Source organism: Amphibalanus amphitrite, unplaced genomic scaffold (genome assembly GCF_019059575.1).
Source record: "Amphibalanus amphitrite isolate SeventyFive unplaced genomic scaffold, NRLGWU_Aamphi_draft 000037F_arrow, whole genome shotgun sequence".
Classification (NCBI taxonomy): Eukaryota; Metazoa; Arthropoda; class Thecostraca; order Balanomorpha; family Balanidae; genus Amphibalanus; species Amphibalanus amphitrite.
Window position 1 is genome coordinate 1,400,423 of NW_024881533.1, and position 19,730 is coordinate 1,420,152.

General features: G+C 47.1%; 1 protein-coding gene across 1 annotated transcript in view; it reads right to left on the reverse strand.

Moving 5' to 3' along the window:
* LOC122372851 overlaps positions 1–19,730 on the reverse strand; it is a 56,953-nt gene that overhangs the window by 18,209 nt on the left and 19,014 nt on the right. Inside the window, exon 2 of the mRNA XM_043350490.1 lies at positions 19,273–19,371. Coding sequence (XP_043206425.1) covers positions 19,273–19,371 — 99 coding nt within the window. The remainder of the gene's footprint in view (positions 1–19,272; positions 19,372–19,730) is intronic.

Below are 19,730 nucleotides of genomic sequence, written 5' to 3' on the forward strand. Positions count from 1 at the left end.
GCTAAGCCTAGTCAGCCTAGGACGGGACGGTTTTACTTTTTCTCGTCGAAAGGGGTAGCTTGCGACGACACTCGGTCGACATAGCTGTGCTGCAACATACCCCAGGTTCTGAGTCTCTCGGACGGCCAATCCTGTTCCATAACCACAGCTAAGTCCCCGCTGACCTTAACCAGGATTGGCCGGACGACGTTGAATTTTCGGAGTTCGAGAGACACCGAACCCGCGGATAGTCTGTCGAAGCCTTGGCGGCTGAAGAAAGGCTAGACATATCTCACTTGATTTTGGCGTGGCCAGCCTCACTTCTGTAGTTTTGCTTCACAGCATTCCACGTCCTATTGAGTTTCCGGTTGCGTAGTACACGACCACGTTCAGAAACTTGATGTCTTTTAGATACATCACGCAATGACAAACTTTTGGCAGCATTTACATTTGTTGCCTGCATATTTTGGTGAGGAAAAATCACTATCGCAGTAGTACAATCAAGACATACCACAAAGGATCAGAGCTAAAGCAGCATTATTAATCAAGTGTATTGCATTGATCACCAGCATGTTCGTAAAATAAAATACATCACGAATAAAGATGACAACCAAGCCGGACCAGGACACTTATGACAAACATGAACGCTAAAGTGGCAACACAAATGAAAGAGAGAAGATGAATCTGCCCTTCGCAATCGTCAACCTAAAATAAAACTTCAAATATACAACAGACTTCTGTGCATTAAAAGAACATGAATATACTCGCTTTGCCGTCGACACATGGGAAGTGGGAACATCCTGCCGGCCCAGCCAAACAGCGCGCCCGCCTTCGAGTAGGAAATGGCAGCTTCCGCAGAAGTGGCCAACAGACACATTGTTCGTCACGCCACCTGCACTGAAACGTACCAGCTATTTAATCGTGAAATGTAGCTAGCCATCCAAAAATGTTGCACTACACCAGCACTACCGCACAGTTAGCAGATAGGTACGGGCCGGAGACCGCAGGTCCTGGTCTCTGTCTCTTCCGAGTACGGTCTCCGGACCGGTCACCGGCGCCACCATCTCCGCGCGGTAGCTATAGCACAACTCTCCGGCCGGGGCCCGCAGTTCCTCGACCTCTTCGTCCAGCCAGACCAGCACGGCTCCCGCCCAGCGCCTGAAGAATCCGCCCTCCACAGATCCGTCCGTCCAAAGCCGGACAGCACACAGGGGCAGGAACGCGAGGTGCAGCGTAGCCACGCTTTCCCTTTCCGCCGCCGTGGCCCCAGCCCGGATCGGGCACACGTCCAACCGGAAGGTGACGCCAGCCGTCTGTTGCCACGGTGGGATTCTCGCTCTCGCCCAGGCCTGGCGGCCTCGCAATCTCCAGCCTCGGACCGAAGGCAGGCGCGCCGGTGCCGAGGCCTCGGCGGTCGCGTGCAGGGGGTCCCCTGATGGCAGACCCAGCGCCCTCCCCAGCAGCCTGGCAGCCAGCGTCCAGCTTCTCTCCTCCATCGGAGAAAGTCGGGCTTCCGCCATTAGTGCGTGGCACGGTGTTGAGCGCGGATACAGGTGATGATGCGGCCGCCTCCCGCAGTCCTCGCTCCAGGAGATTCACGTGCGAGGGGGCGGCCGCCGGCAGCCACGCGACGGCAGCGTGTTCGAGCGCCCCTCGGACGTAACCGATTGACCACCGTACTAAGGGCACTCTCGTCCAGGCCCCAGCTATTCAACCAGGTCGACGGCACCGTAGCCGTCAGAACCTGGTGATCACTCGAGCCACGCCACAGAGCTCACGCCTCAAAGCGGTTGGCTCTCCGGTCCTCGGCATCCGGCATCCGCAGTGATTTGGCGTAGCCAGGACACGTGAGATGCTGGCCTCAGTCATAACCGGAAAGCCTGTAAAAAAAAAAACAATATGTGATTGACAAATGGAAATATATTGTATGCATAGAGTTGAGAAATCATGACGCACACTGCATTGTGACAGTAGATAGTTTAGTGTGATTGGCAGAGGAGGGACTTATTGTAATAAAACAATGAACAATTGAGGCATTGATTTGATTTTGTAGGTAGCTACCTACCCTTCTCATATGAATCTGGATGATTTGTACCATTAAGAAAAAAAAGGTCTAGGATCGGGGGGATGTCCCCACTTTTCAGCTATGCTAATTTTTAAAGTAAAATATTTATTTTTCATTTAAATTCAAAACTAAGAGCAAGAAATTGTTCGGCAAGGTGAGATAAGCACGAAACTGCAAAGAATTTGTTTATAGGGGTATTGGGGTTCCCACAAAGTGACATTGAAGTTCTCTGCCCCCTTCCCCCCACACTTTAAGTGAGGTTCCTGCGCCCATGGAAAAAACACATTGCATTATGTGCATCAACACTTAACCCTTGCACTTAGAGAGGGCCACAAAGCCCACTATAAAGCCCACAAGACACCACCTGAAATCAAAGCATGACAAATGATAGCATGTAGGCACCTGACCTACTATAACCTACTGAACCACATACCCCATATATCAATATGTATGTGTACTGTGTAGATAAAGTATGAATGGTAGGTTGATACCAAGGCTGTTTAGTAGGTTGTAGGCATGCTGAAAGGATGAAAGATGGGTATTTGTTCAAAAAATATCTGATCTACAGTTCATATGAATATGCAACATGGGGTCCAGACTGGAAAAAAATACACGTTAAGCCGAATATGTCCGGCGTAGTTGCGGGATTGCGCCGAAAATTTAAGCGCACGTCCGGCGTAACTTCGCATGCGCCGAATTCAGCGCATGGCGGCGGACGAATTTTTCGGTGCAGGGCGGTCGCATATTTTTTTGGCGAAAGACAGTCACCGAATTTATGCGGTACGCTGGTCAATCTAGCAGCAGATTCGCCCCGTGGGCAGCTCTGGAGAGGTTGCGGGACGAGACGTCCCCCGCCCCGGTCGTCGCGTGCTCGAACTGGCGAGCCGCCCTGAGTCTACTCAGCGGAGGAACGGCCGCCCAGGTGAGGCCTCAACCTTCGGCATAGAGATAGGCATGGAAAACGTTGTTGAACGTCGCCAAGCGTCGTTAAGCAATAGCAGTGGGTTCCTGCCCACTGCAGTATCGAGGGGAATGAGAGCGTGGACGATCTGGCAAAACTGGCGGCCGCCCTGCCCTCAAACGCCCGATCGCTGACCAGGGCGGTTCATTGTGCGGCCTCGCATCAGTGGCGCGACAACTGCTCAGAATCACTATTCAAGCCACTCCTCGGGAGCACGCCGCCGCTCCCTCTCCCCGGAGAGGACCGAGAGGATGCCATTTCGGTGCACCAGATGAGGGCCGGCCACCGGGGCAGCTCGCTCCAATACGGCACCGAATCGGCTGTCTCCACTCCGCCGCGTGTCAGCAGTGCCCAGACAAGCGGTGCCCAGCGGCGCTCTGCACCGTGAGCCGAGAAGAGGCTGATGTGCCGGAGCACGTGCTGCTCCGCTGCCGGGCCCTCGCTGGCTCCCACCGAGGTATTGGGTTTACGTGGAAATAAAAACTAATTCGGACGCTCAAACATGGGATAGCGTACAAAGCCCCGAAACACTCTGCCTGGTTGATATAGCCTTGATCAGTGTATGTGCACATGTGCTTTATATGAAAAGGGCTTAATTTTCGCACAAATAGGCACCTAATTTATGGCGCAAATCACTCAGAAATTTCGGCGCAAAATCGCTTGCGCCGAATTTCGTCTCACTGGCATCCGGCGTAGTGTATGGATGTTTTCCAGTCTGGCATGGGGTTAGGTAAGGTTTGATTTTTGTTTTGTATTTGTATCACATGTAAATATCATATCTGGATTCAGGATGTCAAATAGTGCAAGAATGTACAAAATGTATGCCTGAAAAGTGAATCACTCTTTCTGAACATTTACCAAAAGTGGTAGTTTAGTACGCAAAGGTTAGGCTAGGGTAGATGTTTTTATCTTCACCATAGTTTATCTACACAGTGACCGAGAAACCCTCGTCCAGACATAGGTAGGCATGGCAAATCATCAAAAAGTTAATGGACCCTCCCACCTTAACATTAGTTTTGAGTTGAGATAGCCAAGTTTGCGGCCAGGCTCAGAAACCACCATTTATCCTGGTCGCAACCCCCGCAGCTTTATGGTGTTCAAGAAATTTCTTCCCTTTACTTGCAGGGTGGGACCAGCGTGGTCCCTATCTCTTAACCATTACGGGAATCTGATGACGTCATCAGGCTTTCGAACGTCCGTTAAATGTTTGACTAAAACGTTTTGTAGCACGCGGTGGTATATGCTGCGTTGCGCGCAACAAATGCCGCACTTTTAAATAAAGTCGCTAGGAACAGCGGAGATCCCAAAAAGTAAACGAAAGTAAAAGTCTAATATCTTGAAAACCGGTGAATATTTTTCGGTGAAATTTGGTAGATATTCGTTTTCGCTCTTTCTGAACCGAGCGACATCACTTTCATGCCAATTCATAAACTTTTTTGAAGGTGGGAGGGTCCCTTTAATATTTTTCTGCTCATCAGCATTTGACCAAAATAAGGGTTCTAGCATGTCTGGTTATTTCAGGTTATGTTAGGTTATATGTAGGTGAGGTTAAAACTTTAACAATCTCTAAGACATATATACGGGCTTCATCTGAGATTAATATTGAGCTAGGGGTCTGGGTACCCACCTTCCTGTCAGGCCATGATACTTGACACACCATCCTGCTATCTGAGGCAGCCCAGGAACAAGCTCAAGCAATTACAATGAAAGTCAACAGTCGTGCGGGCATTACACCACTCCCCATTAAAATATATCAAGTAATTAGTTAATGACGATAATCCCGCCACCACAAATCTTATGAAACACATCAACATTGACCTTTGATATTCCGAAAAGAAATATCCATAATGATTTAAAGCGAACGTGTTCTTACGCTGCTGTGACATAAGCTGCGCATGCAAAAAACACCCGCTAGACCAATTGATGGCGAATAAACCTGTTGATGAAGAAATACTTGTCTCCCATTGGTCTGTGAACACAATCTGCAGGAAACGCAGCTTAAACTACAGTAAAATTTTGCAGGAAAATCTGCAGAAAGTAAGAAAAATGCAATTTAAACATATTTAGCCAATGAGTCTGGCCAATCTGTTGATATATTCCGGTAGATATTGAGCATTATCGGTCATTTTGAAAGAATTAGGGTCCGACTCTCTTTATTTTTAAAGCAATGACGCATAATATGATTATTGAAAAATTGACAAATATATTTTCTTGGAGGGAAAAGTGGGACTAGTGTTAAGTTAAAAATCAAAATTAACACACTGATCGAGACCTCGCTTTCAAAAGTATATATCAGTGCATTTTCGCATCGAATCTCTCTCAATCATGAACAAACTGGGGCAAAAACAGCAAGATTGCCTGTTTTGTCAATTCACACATTTTCATATTCGGGGGCAATTTTAAAGTCGATGGCCAATGTTTTCAAAGTCAACATTTCCATAGGAAAAAATACAGCTATTTTTCTTCCAAATTCATTCATTTGTAGAGTCCGACTCTCTCTTGTTTTCTCGCAGTTTCCGTTGTGCTCTGAGAGAAACGATCATGTGTATCATAAGCGTTTGGCTCACTTCAAGACGGCAGAATTTGCACTTGCATTTTCTGCCGTGTGGAAGACCAGATGGAGTCAGCTAATTTATGACAGAATGTGCTTAAAAAATGACTGGTGAATAATATCTTTTGTAAGTGCCTGACAAATATTTATATTTTAAATCACGCTCTTCAGCTGTCAAGTGAGCTCCAAATGGCCTAAATTGTCAGCTGTTTATCATCCTAGGTCAGCTCAAGGTCACAGACGTCAGCTGAAGAAAGTGGTGACCATTGGCCCTGTGTTGAGCGGACAAACCGGTGTTACCTAGTATTCTATGTACCGTGCCGCCAACTGACCCACTCGCCGGGCGCCGCGACCTGACCCGTGTCACTGCCGCGGCCTGCGCAATAGAGTCGGGGCTGGAATCCGGGGGTTCGGCCGGCCGGCCGCCTCTGGAGCGGGGGACTTTTTTAGTAGACCTACTGTACACACTATTGCTGTTAGCAGCTTCTGAAAGTTTCAAAGCGATCGGTCACTCGGTGTAGCTATGGCAGACATTGAAACTTTTTATGAGGTGTGGTCACTTCAAGTGACCTGGTGACCTGACATTGAATGACCTTGGTCTGAAATTTTCACAACATGTGTAGAACCGATGTATGATAAGGTGTGCCACAAACGGTGGCGCTCCGCGCCGCCGTTTTGGAGATATTCGCGAAAAAACACAGGGGGTGTTCATACAGCCCCCCCCCCCCCCCACCCTCCAGCACGGCGCGGGTTAACAGCTCCCATACCAGTCTTTGAGGGTCCTACACTGATCTCGGAGGGCCCTTCAGTAGCGGTCAAGCACCCACATTGACCTCTGAGGAGTGAGAACCCACATTGACCTCTGAGGGCCCTCCACTGGCATTCGAGGGTTCCTAAACCGGCCTCAGGTGGCCTCATTTCTGTGTCTGGGGTCCCAAGACTAACCTTTAGGTGCCTCTGAGGGCCCGGCACTGAATTCTGAAGACCCGATGCCGGCCTCTTAGGGTCCGCATCGGCCTCTGAGGGCCCAGCCTGGCCTTAGGGGTCCAACGCCGGCTAATGCCGGTCCTTTAGGGTCCCACACTGACCTCTAAGGACCCATGCTGGCCTGTAAGGACCCACATTAGCCTCTTAGGGCCTCACACTGGATTCTTAACTCTGAAGACCCGATGCCGGCCTCTGAGGCCCATCTTGGTTTTTGAGGGCCTTCTGCTGGCCTCTGGGGTCCAACGCTGGCCCATGGCGGTATTTTAGGGTCCGACACTGACCTCTGAGGGCCCATGCTGGCCTGTAATGACCCACATTAGCCACTGATGACCCAAGTCGGCCTCTAAAGGTCTCAAACTGCCCTTTGCAGGCCCTGTACTGGTCTCTGAGGGCCCAAACCGGCCTCTAAAGGTCCCACACCGGCCTCTAATAAGTCAATCAGCCCATTTGCAGAGGTCGCTGATATATAAACCTCTTAAAAACGCTACAGGCCTGAGCCTAGCTGCGCCGTTCATTCTGATTTTTATAGGTATATATTAAAAAGACTCGCTTTGCACGTTTCACACTCGCTCGTAATAAAAAATTTCTGGATGCCTCTGTAATTTGCATAGGTGCCAACGGCTGCGGAGGACAGGGGGACGCGTCTATCAGGATGAGTTTCTGGGCGGTAGTCTCCCTGAACTTTTCAACATTCTTATTTTGCCTCGATTTTTTTTTTACCTCTGAGCATGTTTGCGAAAACAAAGTGGCCGAAATCCGAGGAGAAATTGGATTTTGGGGGTAGGTTAGGTTTTAGGCCTCTGGGAGCCTGCCCCCCCCCCCCCCCACTTTCGAAAACGTTCCTACGCCTATGCCTTCTTGCAGTCCTGTCCAACGTTTTTTTTTTTTTACACTTGAAGCTGATGCAGACCGGTCTGGTGCCCGCCGTTCTCCAACGCCGCCTCCTTCCTGCCTGCCTTACTTGTCTTTCTGCCTCTCTCACTCGCGCAATGTGTGTAGAAAATATTTTGGCCTGCCTCACTCATGCAATGTGTTTAGGGAATGTTTTAGGGGATATGTGTTTTGTGGTGGGCGTGCTGGGCATGAGGTATCATTTATGCCCTTATAACTCTGTACTTGTTGGACTTTGAATGATTTTGTCGACATTTCTGAAATTATTATGTAATCCAATGTTTCTTTACCAGAGGAGGGATATTCAACTGCGCTCGTTTTGTGTGTTTGCTTGTCAACAAAAATATTTTTTTTAAACATCAGTGCATGAAAAAGTGTCGAACACGAAATATCGCACATATATTCTTTTCCATTTCTTTTGTCTATTATACAATGAGCCAAAGGCTAAAGGCTATTACTTGCTTATCTTTTAAACTGAGATATTAACAAAAGTATAAAAATATTCTGCGGAAGCGATGGGAAACAAAATATCAATTGTAATGGCCTTGGATATTTACCGTAAAATGATTATTCAGTATCTAAATAGAACTCGTGACGTCATTTCAAATAACAAATGAGCTAAGCGTTCTACCTTCGAGTATAATGAAAATAAATAAAAAATCAAACTGGAAATTCAAAAGTCTGGAGTTTTTTTCAAAAGAATGTTAATTTTTTTCTACCTCACATAATTTTACGATACGATTGTTTGTGAATATCATCTTTGTAGCGTTGAATTTAAAGGTAGTGTGCCACCTTTGAAAGATTTCCCATTTTATTTTTCCTAGGATAAGAAGCTTCTGTTTTTACCTAATATCGCAAAGAAAATCAAAAATGGGCCTGGAATAGTGCCTTTTTCGCCTAAAAGTTTATCGGTTTTTCGATATGTACAACAACTGTAGTGGGCTGACCTGCAAACAGGCGTCGGCAACAACCGCGAATGCGGCGCACATGTGACAATAAGCAAAGGTCATTATAGAGTTACGACGTACGGGAATGAGTTATCAGCTGTATAATCGTAGACAACACAATGTCGAGCCTTAAACTGTAAGCCTGTATTGGTATTGTTTCTTTTATTTGGCTGTCGAACATTATTTATGGTTTGAAATATGATTTTATGTAAAATAATTGATATGAAAAAGCCGTCTCTTAACCCGCGCCCTGCTGGGGGGGGGGGTGTTTGAACACCCCCCCTTGTGGTTTTTCGCGAATATCTCAAAAACGGCGGCGCGCAGCGCCGCCGTTTTTGGCACACCTTATCATACATCAATTCTACACATGTTGTGAAAATTTCAGACCAAGGTCATTCAAGGTCAGGTCACCAGGTCACTTGAAGTGACCTCACCTCATAAAAAGTTTCAATGTCTGTCATAGCTACACCGAGTGACCGATCGCTTTGAAACTTTCAGCGATTGCTAAGAGCAATAGCATGTACAAAATGTATATCTCAGAATTTTGATATCGATGACCTAAGGTCAGGTCAATTTTGCGACCTCCCCATTATAAGTCAATGGGAGAAAATTGAAATGCGCCTCTTTTGGACAAAAGACATTATAAACACTCCCAAACACCGAATTACAAGTGGTTTAGACACACTGAACATGAAAATGGTGTCCGTGACCCTTGTTTATGCCCTGAGGTCATCTTAGGTCACGAATGGTGTCTAACAGTTTTTCGCAAATAACTTTTGATAGAGGCATGCTAGAGCGATGAAAACGCCTTAGATGTGTTCAGCTCGACGATACGGATCGACTGATATGCAACATGACCCTTTCCGGTCAGGTCATGACCTTGACCTGAGGTCAAATTTTCAAGTTGACCTTTCAAGGTCAACTTATAGTTCATTCGATGCGTCTTGACGAGAGGAACACAATGCCGGTAAAAGTAAGCTCGTACAAGGCTTGAGTCAAAAGTTATTGCAGAAAAACTGTTTCCGAAAAAATCGGCTATTTTTGCAGTTTTTGCCCCCTGCAGGCAAAACCGTTGACGTTAGGTCAAATCTGAGAGAATTGCTCAGAAAGGGCTTTCATAGGGCTATCGAATGCGCTTTTCCGCGGCGCTGTAGCTCTATTGGTTCTCGAGTTATGCGTTGGCTTCTTGGAAATTGTCGACATTCGACCTGGAAATCGGCGAAATTTTGCCTTCAATGACCTCTGGTGACCTGACCTTTGACCTGACCAAAAAATTGACCGAAGTGATTTCCTCATTATTTTTGACGCTCTTTCGAACGCCGCCTTCTGCGTATCGCTACGTGGCCCAGGAGCCGAGTTACAAGGGGGGGTGTTCAAACACCCCCCCCCCCCCCAGCAGGGCGTGGAAATCCAGGACCCCCAGCCGGGCGCGGGTTAAGTTATGACCCCATTTCACCACACGCAAGTGGCAGAAATGACAATGATCAGCTGACGCATTTTTCTTGGCCGAAGTCAGAGCGCGCGGCCCGACGCACCACCACCGCACCACAAAGTATGAGCAGAAGCCGCGCCCAAAGCCAGGGCCCCGGTAACGTGAGGTAGCCGAGTCGGGGCAGCGTGCGCTGACCCAAGCCGGGGCCGCAGCTTTGGGCGCGGTCTACCGCATCCCCGCGGGCAGCCCCGGGCTATCACATGACACCGGGAGGACGCGCGGCCCCGGCTTGGGTCAGCGCACGCTGCCCCGACTCGGCTACCTCACGTTACCGGGGCCCTGGCTTTGGGCGCGGTCTACCGCACCACCTAACAGGCGTGTTCGGAACTGCAGGAGATGATGATGAACGGGTTTATCGAAACTTGATTGGATGAGCATATCGGTAATAGCGATTTCAGTGTGTGCATTTATTGTTCATAGTGGTGTGAAATGTGGTTGGGGTACGACCGACAACCCGTCGGGGCGAATTTCGCACTGGGGTACTCAAAATTTGAAGCATTTAAGACGTTTCCATGAGTTTTGAAGGTATGGATAAGTTCTAAAAATCCGGTTCTCCTTATCTGGGCCATAAACTCCATACGGTCCAGGAAAGCTGGCACACTACCTTTAATGACGTAAACGTAAGCTAAAACGGTATTAATGGCCCTGAGCCGGGTCGCGCCTTGCATCTTTATTTTATTCACTTTTCAAAAGCATCACAATATCTTACGTCATTAGGTTGAAAGGCCTATTACGGGGAATCTTTTGGAATCATTACGGTTTTAGTCAAATTAAGATTTTTCATTGGTCAAACGATAATGACGTAATAAAAAAATATTACCAAAACGTGAGCTGTGAATTTCGTTTGTCTTTTTTTGGGAGGCTCTCTCATAACGAAAGCACAGCATGGCACCACACGTGGCACGATGCCAAAAGTAGGTAATCTGAAGAAGTTATTTGAAAATATACTAGATGGCCATGTTTGCGCGATAACTGTATGGTATTTAATTGATTTTACGGGTTCTGTAGTGTGTACCAATTTTGAGAGAAATTGGCCCAGCCGTTCTTGATATAGGAAACTGCTCCTTTCCAGGTGTGCACGTGCATTAGCATTTAGCACCCTACGTATGGTAATGTGTCGTTCGATATGTGCCCGTTGACAGTCCCAAAATTCAGCACAATCGGCCCGGTAGCGGCTGAGTTATTGAAAGAATAAATTTATTTTATTTACTGGCGAATTCCCCTGGCGAGAGGTGCCTTCCGCTACCGTTTGTTGACAAAGGTTCAATGGCCTGCCTGGGCCTGCCGAAGCCACCGATCCGATTTCGTCGGAAAATACGCGTAACGTTATCAAAACACGGTCGTATGTTTGAGTCATTTTCACAAAAGTTTATTGACGTTTCGATAATATTTTGGGTGGATATTGGTCACAAAAGAATGCTCTTTCCGAATATGTAGGTTTCATAGCGATTGGTCAGCGTTTTCAATACGTTTTGATGTTGTAAAGGACGTCGCGCTCCGCGCGAATCAAATTTTCAAATTAATTTTTCATTATTACGGAAATGGTACGGATCATCAGCTTTTGTTTGCTATTCTCTGATTACACATACATTTGCCTGCAAAATGATACAACACCGATTTCATTCCGTCAAGCCGATTTCCAGCGGCATCGGTTTTCTTCCCACAATGCACGAAATCGGTCATTTTTTGACAACCGGGGGTGCTGTCTTGCACGTGGCGCGTGCTTTACTATGAAACCATATCAATACGCTAGGCCCATCTCTCCTCTATCCATTGGTGGCAATCCCACCTCGCTACGGCAATCCGTCGCCGAGTTTCAAGCCCGGAAAGCGAGCGCCGCAGGCCGGTTTTCGCCCGATCGTCGATTTGACCGTTTCCTGTGTTAACCCTGTGGCGCACGCGAGCGCGTGCCGACGGCGCACCCCTGGTCCGATCACCCCCAAATTTTAATACAGAGGTCACATCAACCCACCAATTCGGCATGCCAAATTTCACGTCGATACGCGGCGCCTTTCAGGCGCAATAAGACACATAAGGCATGACAGTCGGAGAACGCACGCACGGACAACTTATAAATCATAATATAGACTAGATGGCCATGTTTTGCGCTATAACTGTGCGTTTTGATAGAAGCGTTTGAGGGGGCATTAGTTTGGGTGGGGGAACTTATGATTTTTATTTGTCTTATTTTGTCGGAGTTGGATATTTGTTTGAACGGCATGGTATGCTGGTGCTGGTTGCGGGTTGTTAGAGCCTTTCTCATGGTTTGCCTTTATCGAACTCAAACCCACCCTACCCTACCCATGCCCTACCTTACTAATAACTTACACATAGTTACCCTTCTCATAATCGATTAAAGTAACGCACCAAATTTGAGCGCAATCGGCCCAGCCGTTCTTGAGATATAAAACTGGCCCACTGCACGTGCGCACGCGCTAGTTGAGACTCTTGATGACTTGTGCCAGCCACCTTTCTAAATTGTCCCCAACAGTGTACAAAATTTGAGCGAAATCGGCCCAGCTGTTCTTGAGATGTAGAAGCGGACCCCTCACGTGCGCACGTGCAGTCGATCCACTCTACCTGTAACAAACGACCATACATCGCCAGGTGAGTGCCCCCTCCACCCACAGTCCAAGTTTCAGCGCAATCGGCCCAGTAGCAGCTGAGTTATTCCTAGTACAATAATGTGCTGTTTACTGGTAGGCGCTTATTTTCAGTGTTTGGAATTCCCCTTTGCGGGCGGTGCATTGCAGCCCATGCTTTGATAGCTATTGTCAAAAGTTGTATGACCTGACGGCCATAAGCCATCGATCGGATTTTGTCGAAAAATACCTGTAACGTTAACAAAACACGGTCGTATGCTTGAGTCAAATTCACAAAAGTTTATTGACTTTTCGATAATATTTTGGGTGGATATTGGTGACAAAAGAATGCTCTTTCCGAATATGTAGGTTTCATAGCGATTGATCAGCGTTTTCAATACGTTTTGATGTTGTAAAGGACATCGCGCTCCGCGCGAATCAAATTTTTAAATTAATTTTTCATTATTAAGGAAATGGTACGGATTATCAGTTTTTGTTTGCTATTCTCTGATTACACATACATTTGTCTGCAAAATGATACAACACCGATTTCATTCCGTCAAGCCGTTTTCCAACGGCATCGGTTTTCTTCCCACAATGCATGAAATCGGTCATTTTTTCACAACCGGGGGTGCTGTCTTGCACGTGGCGCGTGCTGTACTATGAAACCATATCAATACGCTAGGCCCATCTCTCCTCTATCCAGTGGTGGCAACCCCACCTCGCTACGGCAATCTGTCGCCGAGTTTTGGGCCCGGGAAGTGGGCGCCGCAGGCCGGTTTTCGCCCGATCTTCGATTTGACCGTTTCCCGTGTTAACCCTATGGCGCACGCGAGCGCGTGCTGACGGCGCACCCCTGGCCCGATCACGCCCAAATTTTAATACAAAGGCCCCCCACGCCCACAGATTCGGCATGCCAAATTTCACGCCGATACGCGGCGCCTTGCAGGCGCAATAAGACACATAAGGCATGACATCGCAGGCACGCACAGACATGTTATAATTCATAATATAGATAAGCATGACCTTTCCTCGATATTGAATAAAAAAGTGCCGAAAAATGTACTTTTTTTATAGAAAATATGTGATATTTCGGCCACTGGCCTTTGTCAAACATATATAATCAAGATAAACAATAGTTTCGTTTCGCCGCATCGCGTTCCAACTGCCTCTACAAAATTACATACATCAGTTCGTGACAAAATCGATATCGTACCACTGTAACAAAGTATTATAATTCCGTTGAAAGGTGAAAACTCTATCTATGAGTACACAGGTTTAGATACACCTACCGGCCAATAACAATACCTATAATCAGGTTTAGATACCTTCATAAAGCTAGAAAAACATGACAAAGGCTTTAGACCGAAAGAAAGAAGGAATGAAGCTACCCTACCCTTGGTAGATAAAGTACATTTTTCGGCACTTTTTTACTCAATATCGAGGAAAGGTCATGCTTATATATTTTCAAATAACTATTACAATGTTCCTCGCACAAGCACTTAACTCCATCAGTAATCTGAAGAAGTTGATGCCATTTTTGCACGGACGTATAAATAAACTGGACTGGCGATCCAAATGGACCTCCTATGGAAGATAGTGAAGCCGACAAGGCGCCATTTTACGTTGCCAAAAACCCGTGCTCTGAAAGGTCATCGAACCATTACAATTGGAATTGCGTCTAAACGGATGATCGGATCGAGATGCTGGTGGTACCGTTCGATGGGTAATGCTTTGAGGCAGGTGATGATGCATGTTACAGGTCATTCGGTGTTACGTGGCGCGTGCCACGTGCCGACAAAGTCGGGAAGGGCAAAAACCTTTAAGCGACGCTCCAAATTAAACGGTGCGCGGCACAGGTGCCAAATTCACAGGTCACATGTCCCGGTGTTTGACCATTAACATATGGTATGCTCGGCAGCAGGGGGTGCGGAATGCACGCGCCAGGGGCGAAAAACTTGTTTTGAGGATGCATCCTCCGATTCCGGAAAACTTTGACCTAGGCACACCAAATTTGGCACACTGACACTACTGGACGAGCGCTTTAAGGCGCTGTGCAAATAGATGTGCTGGGGTACACGGTGCACGTGCTGTGCACGTGCAAACCTTTTGATGTTGCACTCTGTGTCACACATGCGGGCAGAGCGGGTAGCGCTAGCAAGCTAAAAGTGTCAAATTTACACAGGCCACCCAGAATGCATTCCAGCATAGTTATTGAGCATATCTATCTCCTGGTGGACCCCAAAGGTGCGCTCTGCTCGTGCAAAAAATTATCCGCGCCGGGCGGTGGGGATGCTTGGACACCCCATGTAGGTTTATGTAAATATCTCGAAAACGGCGTTGTGGAGCGACGCCGTTTTTAGCACACCCTTTCATGAATCTTTTTCACACATGCTGCAGACCTTTCAGACCCAGGTCACTCAAGGTTAGGTCCTCCCCGTTCCGCCACCTATGGTCGATGATGACAACAACAACGTTCATCGGTCCCCCTGGTCGGCTCACCATTTAGGTGCTGATCCATTTGAAAATGGGAGATGATATCACTTTTGCCTACTCCAGTAGGTACCCATCACCCTCACGTGAGGCAAAGGACACAAAACATAGACGAGCGGTGTCGCCTGAAGTTCGTTATGTGCTGGTGATAGCTTGGAAGTACTACGGTTTGATAAACAAATCACCAATTATCTCAAAGCAAGAATTGAGAGTTACCGCAGATTGTTTGATACGGTCTTTAAAACGGCAAACCATTTCTTTTGTCAAATTCGGGCTCCAAAACTTTTACATAGTTACCCAGCAACGCAAATTTACGCTACCATCGCCCGGTAGCGCAGCATAGGCCATAGGCATCTTTGTTTGCACGTTGTTTGCGCCTGTAGTGATACTGTACCGCAATAACCATTATCTTCATCTTTCACCCATAGATGGCAGTGGCAGAGCGCCTGCATCTATGCTGTACCGCAGTGCTTTTACAATACGAACTGAGCATTGAGCAAGCGCGGTGTAATACGATTATGTGGTGGCCTGGACCGGTGACCGCGGCCAAGAAGAAATGGATCTAACTTGACTGAGTAGCGGTAAATCAGCATCTGATATTAAGTTATTATTACGAGACCATGTTTGGCCGGAATCGTGATTCGGCGTACGTCGGCGCGCACTAGCCGCAGCCGCGCGTTTGCTGTCTTTTCGTGGTTTCAAGCGTTCAAACATGTGATATGATGTTGGTCACATGCAATATGGTGGGTGTCAAGGTCAGGTGAAAATTAGGTCAAGGTCACTGACCTTTAATGACCTTGGTTCACCTTTTCGAGTTTTACATGTTTCTAGGACAGTTTTTGGAGCTGATTTCGAATTTAGCATTCAGTTTAACATTTAAGAAGTTATAGTTTTAGTACCTTCGTAACATGTTACGACGCCATCAGTGGTGGTTGACACCTACTATGGATAAGCTGCTTTACTATGGATAATTGATACTTTACTACGGATAAGATACTTTACGTATACCTATATGGTGCTCTTAGTAATCGCCGCCAACGTTTTAGACCGATTGTTCAGTCTGTGTAGCTATGACGGGCATTATAACTTTTCCTAAGGTAAGGCCACTTGGACGTAACCTGGTGACCTAATCTTGAGTGACCTGGGTCTGAAAGTTATGCAGCATGTGTGAAAAAGATGCATGAAAGGGTGTGCTAAAAACGGCGGCGCTCCACAACGCCGTTTTCGAGATATTTACATAAACCTACATGGGGTGTCCAAGCATCCCCACCGCCCGGCGCGGATAATTTTTTTGCACGTGCAGAGCGCACCTTTGGGGTCCACCAGGAGACAGATATGCTCAATAACTATGCTGGAATGCATTCTGAGTGGCCTGTGCAAATTTGGCACTTTGAGCTTGCCAGCGCTACCCGCCCTACCCGCATGTGTGACACAGAGTGCAACATCAAAAGGTTTGCACGTGCACAGCACGTGCACCGTGTACCCAAGCACGCCTATTTGTACAGCACCTTAAAGCGCGTGTCCAGTAGTGTCAGTGTGCCAAATTTGGTGTGCCTAGGTCAAGGTTTTCCGGAATCGGAGGATGCATCCTCAAAACATGTTTTTCGCCCCTGGCGCGTGCATTCCGCACCCCCTGCTGCCGAGCATACCATATGTTAACCCGCGCCCCGTAGGGCTACCGGCGGACCCTACCACCCGTAGGGGGGGGGGCGTTTCGGCCCCCCCCCCCTAAGATCTCGGAAAGTTACCGGCCGATTTTCAATATTCAAACGACGTTCGATAGCCCCACCCGGGAACTACCTTGTGACCAAATTTCATTGACCTAGGTCAAACCGATGACGTCACAGGTCAGGTCAAAGGTCAGATTTTTACCGTTCACAGGCATTTCAAGAAATGTGTTGTGAAATCGAGTAAATTGGTAATTTATTGAAAACCATCGATGGTACATTGTTCGTCAAACACATACTTTGCTATCTGAGGTCACTGATACCAGGTCAGGTCACAGCGAGGTCAGGTCACCAGGAGTCACATTATGAAAGTGTCGTGTGATACATGTCTTATGGTCCATTTTACGACAAATGCGATTATGTGGGTCAGGCAGCCTTTGGGGCCAGCCTAGGTCACGTTTTGGTGAAGGTCAGGTCAAGGTCAGGTCATGTTAGGTCAAATTTCAAAGTTGATATTTTTGCCTAAAATGGGTATTGATTCGATGCAGCTCGTCACGGAGAGTCCGATGGTGGTCTTTGTTTTGCTCTACGTGGTCTAGAATTGCCAAAAATTGAGTTTGAAAATTTGACGTCATCATTTTTGAACAGTTTTTTCGCTATAACTTGGCCAAAAAACGATGTATCGATCTGAAATTTGGTATGTAGATAGAAGACGGTTAGTACTATCACATATATTCCGGGTTTTTTTGAAACTCAAAAAACTTTTTGGATTTTTAGGCTAATATATCCAAAAAAATGCTTTTTTGATTTTTGGGGGTCAAAACTACAAAAATTTCAAAAATCCGAGATAGCAGTTTTGTAGCCCTGTTAATTCTACACCTTTTATGTCTTGATCATTTTTCTGTATCTTCAAAGCTGTAGGCCTGACAGGTCTTCTCGCGAAGGTCTTTTTTCGGTCGAAAATGACAGAACATGACGTCATTCTGACGTCATTTGTGGCCAACCTATCATAGTCTCTGGAGAAAATTTTAGTCACAATGTGTAAAATTGATGCCCGGAAGGGTCCTGAAAGTTTGGTGGCGATATCTACAGCCGTTTAGGAGATATCGACCGAAAAGGACAAGGGGGGGCCGTTTCGGCCCCCCCTACGGGGCGCGGGTTAATGGTCAAACACCGGGACATGTGACCTGTGAATTTGGCACCTGTGCCGCGCACCGTTTAATTTGGAGCGTCGCTTAAAGGTTTTTGCCCTTCCCGACTTTGTCGGCACGTGGCACGCGCCACGTGACACCGAATGACCTGTAACATGCATCATCACCTGCCTCAAGGCAATACCCATCGAACGGTACCACCAGCATCTCGATCCGATCATCTGTTTAGATGCAATTCCAATTGTAATGGTTCGATGACCTTTCAGAGCACGGTTTTTTGGCAACGTAAGATGGCGCCTTGTCGGCTTCACCTGAATGGAGGTGGTTGCGGGTCCAGTTTAATTATACGTCCGTGCATTTTTGAACTTGTAATTTTATTAGGAAAGTATTAGAGGTTGTTTGCTATTCTAACTAAATCGAAATTGTGTTGCACATACTAATAGCTCATACGAACATTCTGGATTGGGGTTTCATACCTGGCAGAAGTGGATTGCTGGATTATTTTTAACAAAACTGACCTATTTGGCTTCCAGATTTGATTTCCTAACATCTGTCCATAGGCGGCGGAACAGGGGGGGGGGGCACCAGGGTACAGTGCCCCCCATAGATTTTGGCATTTTAACATTAGCCCTATGGCATTGCATGGAAAGAATGAGACCAAAATGAAAATCTGCAGTGCCCTGCTGCCACTGCATCTGTCTGTGCTGTTTGTCCATTGAATTAAAGTGGCTGTAGCTTGTTGATAAAATTGTCATCAGTGCTGTCATGAAAAAGTTACAATTGGTCACAAAAGTAGCAATGTGCATGTTCTTGGTTTATTTTAAATGTAGTACAAATGTTGTTGATTTAAATTCAAATTTAATGCTGATACCTAATGATTACAACTGGTCTTAACCATGTCCACAAGTGACAATTCTCAATTGTATTGCACTGTAAGGTGTACAATTATGTAGGATAAGGGTTTCATTGGCTACATGTTGTCGTGAGATCCATACAGATCATAGCTCCTCCACAAATTTTTGCCCGCTGGATCCACAGAGATCATAGATCCGACCCCTTAATTTTGTCGAGAGATCCATTCGGATCATAGATCCAACCCCTGAATTTTGTCGAGAGATCCACTCGGATCATGGATCCAACCCCTCTATTTTGTCGAGAGATCCACTGAGATCATAGATCCAGCTCTCGGATCCGGGATCCATGCACATGTCTGGTACCCGTCCCCGGAGATTATAAGCAGCACAACGAGAGGCAACAGACGGTATGCGAAAGCCAATAAAAGGTCTATCGAAAGTCCTTCGGTAACGGGTAATTTTTCGGTAGGGTAAAACATAAAGCACCAGATGTCATCAAATGTAAAGCTTTGCGACTTTTCGACTGAGCACAACAATACGTGACTCGCGATGCAGTACTTGGTGACCCATGTGGGAACTCGTGCCACTGGACACGCGGACAGACAGGTCTGATTTTCCTGAGCGCGCGCCTCCCCTGACCGCGCTCCCTTACCGGAGGGCTGCAGTTTGGAGACTCGCGTACCGCAGCGGTACTCTGTGGTGCGCCGCTGCCGACAGACCGTCCAGGCCCCAAAGTGGCCGCTCTCGTCGCCTGAAACACAAGAGACAGTCGACAGAGGTATGTCAGTAAGAGTAAGAGCACACCTGTCAGCAGTCAATCCAAATGAAGTCATTGGACTTATGGGTTGCCGGTTGGCCGAAATCTCCACTCCCCATCTACCGTGACCCGAGTCCCGATCTTCATCATTGTTACTTGGAGTGTCCGGTGTGTAGATCATATAACATCCGGAGCCCGACCAGCGCTATCCTATAACATTCGGAGCCCGACCAGCGCTATCCTATAACATCCGGAGCCCGACCAGCGCTGACCACTTTTCAAATAACCCCGGTAATTATAGTTACATGAGCACCTGCATATACCGTGAGCACCTGCACCACAAAGGAAGCCGC